This window comes from Glycine soja, chromosome 7, assembly GCF_004193775.1.
Source record: "Glycine soja cultivar W05 chromosome 7, ASM419377v2, whole genome shotgun sequence".
NCBI lineage: Eukaryota > Viridiplantae > Streptophyta > Magnoliopsida > Fabales > Fabaceae > Glycine > Glycine soja.
In genome coordinates, this window is record NC_041008.1 from 42,831,038 (window position 1) to 42,838,967 (window position 7,930).

The 7,930-nt window shown below is 33.8% G+C and overlaps 1 protein-coding gene across 1 annotated transcript; it reads left to right on the forward strand.

Annotated features, from left to right (window-relative positions):
* Positions 1-960: 960 nt before the first annotated feature.
* On the forward strand, positions 961-7,568 carry LOC114419861 (phosphate transporter PHO1 homolog 3-like). Its single transcript, XM_028385664.1, has 13 exons — positions 961-1,764; positions 2,970-3,351; positions 3,436-3,484; positions 3,578-3,649; positions 3,753-3,882; positions 4,086-4,206; positions 4,328-4,586; positions 4,673-4,777; positions 4,861-4,905; positions 5,030-5,179; positions 6,061-6,339; positions 6,947-7,083; positions 7,203-7,568. The coding sequence occupies exons 1-13, from the start codon at positions 1,182-1,184 to the stop codon at positions 7,300-7,302; spliced, it is 2,412 nt and encodes an 803-aa protein (XP_028241465.1). The 5' UTR covers positions 961-1,181; the 3' UTR covers positions 7,303-7,568.
* Positions 7,569-7,930: the final 362 nt, after the last annotated feature.

Genomic DNA, 7,930 nt, shown 5'->3' on the forward strand with positions numbered 1-7,930 from the left:
CACGCTAAGCGCGTTGAAGTCGTGCTTAGCGATAGATACACGCTAAGCCCACTGAGTTCGCTTAGCGCGACGACCCCTTTGGCACTTCAAGAAATTAGGTCTTTTTTACCTAAAATTGTACAGATTTTAATCATTAATTCCAATAAAAGAGACCCTAATGACAGAGATCAAAACATAACAAAGTTTATTTACAATTCCTACGTACAAAAGAACTATAAATTGGGGAAAACTATACATATTTTGCAAAAGTTTTTTATACAAAAGTTAGTCGTATAAGACGACTAACAGTACATAATAACAATTGAAAAATTGAACGAAGGAAGAAGTATGAATGGTTGGAAAAAATGCACAGTAATAATAAAAAAAATTGTTAATAAATTAGTTCAAACAGTAAAAATTTGTACACCCAATTTTCATTTTCATTTTTTATTTGTCAATCTCTATTTTTCAAATTCAATCTTAGTTATCAATCTTAGTTAGCGATAGATACACCCAATTTAAACATGTTTCCTTCGATCCAAAATTAATGTGTTACATTTTTTTATTATCAAATTTATTTATTTTTCATTTTTTTAATATGTAGTCATAAATAAAAATTAAATTAATGTTCATTTTCCTATTTCTTAATATTTATATATTTTTTTGTTAATTTAATTAAATTTAATTACTTAATTATATATTTATTAAATATTTAAATATATAAAAGTGGTCAATGTACTCACTAAAAATTATTTACTAAAATGAGAAGAAAAAAATGATAAAAATCTTCATAAATCTTCAATCTTATGTGATATTATAATATCCATCAAAAAATAATTTAAAATCTATCACTAAAAAAATACTCTTAAACCCTTATGCAGGTGAGATGTATCTGTCAGCAACTCAACGTACAAGAAGAAACACACCCTCAACCGCATAGGAAAGCAAATACCTTTATTAACCGCATAGAAACACTCCCTTATATCTGCCATTATTAGCTCTTAAAAAAAATAAAAAATAAGAACAATCTGGATCCCTAATCAAAAGCTCCTCTCTTTTTCACTTTGCAAAGATGATCTATAAAGCCTAGAAGGGAGCATTATTTTGTTCATATCCATTAGTTCTTTATCACTTCTCATTATTTCCAAATACCAAAGAGGCTGCTAGAAGAGTCTAGCTTGCACAAAAAAGGCCAAATTAAAATGAAGTTTGGCAAGGAATTTGCTGCACAAATGGTACCAGAATGGCAGGAAGCATACATGGATTATGGCTACCTAAAATCCCTTTTGAAAGACATAATGCTCCACAAGCAAAGAAAGAAGCCACATTCCAGTGCCACCCCAGCAGCACTAATGCGAAAGCTATCACTTAACAGAACCTTCAGCGGCCTCACACACAGATACTACCAGCCCGTGAGCCCTGAGCATGACATCGAGAACCAACCCATTTTGGTGCACTCAGTGAAGCGAGATGGTCATGAAAAATATGAGACTAATTTTCTTATGGCTGCAGAAGAAGGCGGAGAGTACGAGTTGGTGTACTTCAAGAGGCTCGATGATGAGTTCAACAAGGTTGACAAGTTCTATAGGTCCAAAGTGGAGGAGGTGATGAAGGAAGCTGCTGAGTTGAACAAGCAAATGGACGCTTTGGTGGCTTTCAGGGTGAAAGTTGAGCACCCAACTGCGTCGTTTGATGGCTCCGTTGAGATGACTCGTCTTGCTTCTGATGTCTCTGCTTCAGCCACGGCATTGCATGCTTCTACACCCAGGGGTGTCCAGCTGAACCGTAAATTTTTCCATCCTAATCTTGCTTTTCTTTCTTTCTTTTTTTCTTTTTTTAATCCGTAGGAATTAAATATAGTACTGAGAATTTTACAACAACTCACACAGTCTGTGCAATCAACTAGGGGGTTCCTGATCTTGCCTTGTTTGTTTGGAGTCTTGTAGAATTGATTTGGATAAAAAAAATTGATTTTCAACCATAATTAATGTGTTCAAATTGATCTCAGTCAGGGGTTACTTACTTTACTTTTTTGCTCGCTTCGTAGGAGTCAAATTCCATAATTAAAATGGGACCAGACTCTTTCAAACGAGGCAATTCTTCTCAACTGAAATTGGGTTACCTTACTAGAGTTAAATTCCATAATTATTTTGGGATCTTACTCTTCTAAATTTAGCAACTTACTTTTACTCTATTAGAGAGTAGATAAAGTAACTCAGATTACATTTTAGAAGATGAAGTAAGTAAGTAGTCTTAGCTGTTGCTGAAAAAAAAATTGTTAATATTGTGTGTACATGAATGAAGGTACTGGAATATTAATGGTTAATATGTTAATTTTTTTCATTAAAGAGATAAAGATTATTCATTTACTTTTCCTCACTTTAGAATAGACAGTTTGTCAAATCCATTAAAATGAGTTTTCTAATTGCACTTGACTGTTTGCACACATGGCCATATTGTCATTTACGAGAAAATAGAGCCATATGGTCAATTTTGTGTGGGAGCTATATTTAAAAAATAATGGTTGATTTTATCAAGTTGTTGATGGGAAACAATCCCTTCACTCTAACGAGGATCAAAGGAAATAGAATACACAATGGAAATACTGAAAGGGCACTAGTTTAACTTGGTTCGACATTTTTTTTCCTAGGTTTACGAGAACATCTTAAGATTTATTCGTTATCTTAAACAAGTGACAAGTTTTCTAGATAAACTTGAAAAATTGTCCCTCCCTATTATCCCCTCGCACTTATGTGGTGATCCCTCTTCACACTGAGTGATTCTTAAAATTGTTCTCCCAACTGTTGCTAAGATTTTCAGAATAATAGTTCTTAATACTCCTTAATTAAATCTATGGTGAATATTTTACAAACTAACCAGTCCAGTGTCTAACTTAAGTTCCTTAATTAAATTCATCCTAGTAAATTCAATTCTAATGTTTAAACTGAGTGATGGAGAAGTTCTCAATTTATGTGTTGAGTGGTTTTCAGGTGCACAGACAGGAAGAATTCCCACACTAATTGAAGATATCAAAGAGGAAGGAAGTACCCATCATGGTCATTCAGAGGAATCCCGGGATAGTGAAAAAGGTGAAGAGATTCAAACTACCAACAAAAGAGTTGAAGTACAGAACAAGAAGAAGAAGAATATCACCCCCATCAAACCCATCAGACCTGCTTCTGTGGAAATACTTAACCGAGTGCAACTAAATAACACTTGTGAGACTCCTCGTTCGACTATAAGAGGCTTCATCAAGTACCCTGGCCAAACAGAGATAAACTTCACCAAGGAAAATTTGAGCAAAGTTGAAGAAACACTCAAACTGGCTTTTATTGAGTTCTATCAGAAGCTTCGACTTCTAAAGAACTACACGTAGTAGATGCTATCACAATCTTTTGTTACATCAATAAATGTGTTGTCATAACATTGCTTATGGGTTTGTTCTTCGTGAAACAGCTTTCTAAATGTGTTGGCATTTTCAAAGATAATGAAGAAATATGATAAGGTAACTTATTCAACCTTAAAAAACTTGAAGTTGAAGCTTCTCCTCAAAGCAAAATAAAATTTCCTATTGACCTCCTTTTGTTTTATGCATTAGATCACATCAAGAGGTGCAGCAAAAGCTTACATGAAAATGGTTGATAAGTCCAACATTGGGAGCTCTGATGAGGTGAGAATTGTATAGTTTGGACCTAAGCCTTGGCATCATCATTTTGAATGCATATATGAAATGCTTTTAATTGCTTTTCCTTGTGAATCATTTTTCCCTGCAGGTCACTAGGCTTATGGAGAGGGTAGAAAATGTATTCATTAAGCATTTTTCCAACTCAAATCGAAATATAGGAATGAGAGTCCTGCGACCAAAGCCGAAGAGAGAAAGGCATAGGGTTACATTTTCCATGGGTAAACCAGTAATTAGTGTGTGTTTTACATAGTATATATATAAAAAAAAAAAAATGAAATTTTGATGTGTAATGTGTACTTTTCCCCTGACTTTCTATGTTGATAAACTTCATGAGAAATTATTACATGGTCTCCATTGGTCTGGGATGACCACGTATTCATGGTCCTGAACAATCTTCACATGACATATAACTGCTTCACAGGTTTTTCTGCCGGATGCTCTGCTGCTCTAACAGTGGCCCTTATTCTAATTGTCCGTGCCCGTAAAATCATGGATCATTCAGGAAGTACCCGATACATGGAAATAATGTTTCCTCTTTACAGGTTACTTTATATGCAGATTTTGAAATAGATGTCATGTCTGTCTCTTAACTCTTAATCCTTCTAATCTGAAAAAGAAGTGGAAAAGTGTAGCTAACTTGCCATTTTCAAATTCTCTATGCAGTTTATTTGGATTTGTAGTTTTACACATGCTCATGTATGCTGCAAATATATACTTTTGGAGGCGATACCGAGTGAATCACTCATTCATATTTGGTTTTAAGAAAGGCACTGACTTAAGCTACCATCAAGTCTTTTTCTTTAGTTTTGTCTTGGCAGCATTGGCACTAGCCAGTGTCCTAGCGAATCTAGACATGCAAATAGATCCAGAGACAAAAGAATACAAAGCGTTCACTGAACTTTTGCCACTTATCCTGGTTCTAGTAAGGCTATAATTAGTCTATCACATTAACTTTGTCATTGAGTTTTGTTTCTAAAATTGCATAGTTAATTCATTTTTGCTCTGCAGGTTCTGATTGCCATTTTATTATGCCCATTAAACATCGTTTATCGGTCAAGCCGTATGTTCTTCCTTACATGTCTGATTCACTGCATCTGTGCTCCCCTGTACAAGGTAAAGAAAAATTGTAGCTAAGTTACTGAAGTTCCCCACTTATTTGGAAAATAATTTTGTTTGGAAGTCTAACACTGGTTCAGGTTACACTGCCAGATTTCTTCATGGCCGATCAGTTTACTAGCCAGGTAAGTCAAAAGCCAAAATGGGAATAAACTTTGGTTTTCAATCTCCCATATTATAGCTTTTATGCTCATTGTCCCTTCAGTGATCGAGATACTTCAGACACAATAATCCTTTTTACTCGTACAGGTTCAAGCCTTGAGAAGTTTTGAGTTCTATATATGCTACTATGGTTGGGGAGACTTCAAACAAAGAGAAACATCTTGCAAGTCAAACAGGATATTCATAGCTTTTTCGTTCATTGTTGCTGTGATTCCATACTGGTCACGCTTTCTTCAGGTACAAAACTTCATTCCATTTTCGTCTGATGTTGAGATTTTCCAGTAGTTATATATGAAGTTGGTTAAAGATTGCGTGTATGTTTGGATTAAAGTTGAGAGAGCTGAAAAGTACTTTTATTCTGTAAGTAATAATTTTTTCCTTTTACATATGATGCATAGAAAATCGTTCCTGTGAATTGGAATTCACAAAACTACTTTGCAAAGTTTAATGACATAGCTTGCTTATGTTCAGAAAAAGCTAGTTGTTATCATAGGCTATTGATGCTTACTTTTTAGCTTAGTTGTTATTGCTTTTTGCTTTGTCCTGTGTGGGACTTCATAGCTTTTCTACATAAGCTCATGCTGTAACACTTCATTTGAGCACATAATTGAAATATGAAACAGTTTTTGCTCCCTTCTGTATGTCGGTAAATGTGAGTCTGATTTTGGTTTCTGATTACTTTTTTATTTTATTTTATGCATCGTCCTACACTCTTACTGTCTTCCTGTATAGTCCTATACACCATTTTTGTTTGATCTTACTGCTTTCTTTGTTTAGTCTTATACCCTATTTTATAATTAGTTTTTCTAACATGAACACAAACACAAAGGGAGCATTTGGAAGGGTTTCTATCATATAAGCAACTATGTTTGAAATTAAAAAAGTGTTGAGTTATTATGCTAATGAAAGTGACTTATGACCCTCTTATAGGATCTTATTAGCTCATTTCAAAAATTTCACTGTGAAGTTTATCAAAATAAGTTTGCTGAATCAAAAGCACTTATATGGTAAATTCTTATCATGTTTATCCAAACATGCCCCTGATTAAGAAAGTAAATATGCATGCTTTTGATTAAGAAATGACTGAGACTGCCGAATAATCTTCTTTCTCTTGTTAGTGCCTAAGGCGACTGTTCGAGGAGAAAGATAAAATGCAAGGATATAACGCGTTGAAGTATTTCCTCACTATTGCAGCTGTTTGCCTAAGGACAGCTTATACTCTTCATCAAGGAATGGGATTGAAAGTGATGGCCTGGATATTCTCAATATCTACAGCCATTTTTTCCACATATTGGGACCTTGTCTTAGATTGGGGCCTCCTCCAAAGACATTCCAAGAACCGCTGGCTCAGAGACAAGCTTCTAGTCCCTCAGAAAAGTGTATATTTCGCAGCTATGGTATGTTGTTAACAACAAATATATTGTACTTAGAATTTTCCAAGATGTTTATATTGAAGTGTTTAATGGTTATGTACTGTCAGCATAAAAGATTTTGCACTTGTCAACCAATTAGGAGTCATGTTTGGTGTGATTTTTTGGGTGGTTATTTTCAAAGTCAACAAACTTACTATAGAAGATGTCTTGTGCTTGGATGATAGTGTAAAAGCACTTTACGATAATGTCAGTGCATATACATTTTTATTCTATATTGAATATCTACTTTTCTGACTTGAAAAATAAAAATCTATATACTCAGTACTTTGACTAGTGGCTGCTAATATAAACTTTGTTAAACAAAAATTGAACTGTTAGTGTAAACATTGTAGGTCTATGCTGATAATATGCAAGTATCAAACTAACGTTTTGATGCACCAATGGTATACATGAATTTCCTTATTAATGGAATTATCTGTTAGTACTATACATCATGCAGGGTAGACCAATATCTATATTATTAATAATACTATTCTCTTTAGACTAAGTCTATACTAACTGTCAATATATGAATTTCATTTTTGGTATGTTTTATTCGTGGAAGTTAATGATTTATTCAAACCATATACAGGTGCTGAATGTCTTGTTAAGGTTTGCATGGTTACAGACAATATTGAATTTGAATTTCTCCTCCTTACATAGACAAGCCATGGTCAGCATTGTTGCCAACTTAGAGATCATTCGTCGAGGCATTTGGAACTTCTTTAGGTAATGAAGAAAAAAATAACATTTTTCTAGTTCTGTTTTTGCATGCCACAGAAGCCAAAATACTTTATTTCAAAAGTTCATTTGCATTATGTATTAATTAGTACAGTTATGTGGTTCAGGATAGAGAATGAGCATTTGAACAACGTTGGCAAGTACCGTGCATTCAAGTCTGTGCCACTACCCTTCAACTACGAGGAGGAGGAAGATAAGGATGAGTGATTTGGCAGGAACAGCAAGCACAGAACAACAAGAATCTGCACCACAATATTATTTGTATCATCTAACTTTGTAACTACACTTGTTACTCTCGAGTGATAAATTCGACTTCTTCACTCAGGGCATATATTCCAAATGCATAGTAGTTATATGGCCGAAGAAATCGTTTTTATCAATTTTGAACTTGTCCTAAACCTTGGTCCACCAATGGTAACATTGTCATTGGATTTCAACATTAAAGGTTAATAGAAGTAACTTAGTTGACAATATGTTGGGAAAAAAGGGGTGGTATTCTGTTGATACGGTTGGAATTTCTACTTACATACATTTTGATACTTCCTTCTCATATTGATGTGAGTTAACAGAAGAGAAGAGTGATACACAAGAAGCATTTTATTTGTAAAAAATTATATTCATCAAATGTTTGCAATATTGTTTGAGCCAAATTTACAAAAAGAAAAGGTTTCATGATATTTTATAATTTTGAGGCCAAATATTTAAAAGTGTAAATATATATTTAAGAATGTTTATAAAATTATTAGTTTAATAAAAAATTTAAATATATTTTTGGTCCACGTACTTATTAAATATTTGATAGTATGAGGCGACTAAAAAAAGGGTTAGTAAATCA

Coding starts and splice junctions, on each gene's coding strand:
- LOC114419861 (XM_028385664.1), top strand. CDS start 1,182: ATGAAGTTTGGCAAGGAATTTGCTGCACAAATGGTACCAGAATGGCAG. Junction 3,352..3,435: donor CGACTTCTAAAGAACTACAC/GTAGTAGATGCT, acceptor TTCGTGAAACAG/CTTTCTAAATGTGTTGGCAT. Junction 3,485..3,577: donor TAATGAAGAAATATGATAAG/GTAACTTATTCA, acceptor TTTATGCATTAG/ATCACATCAAGAGGTGCAGC.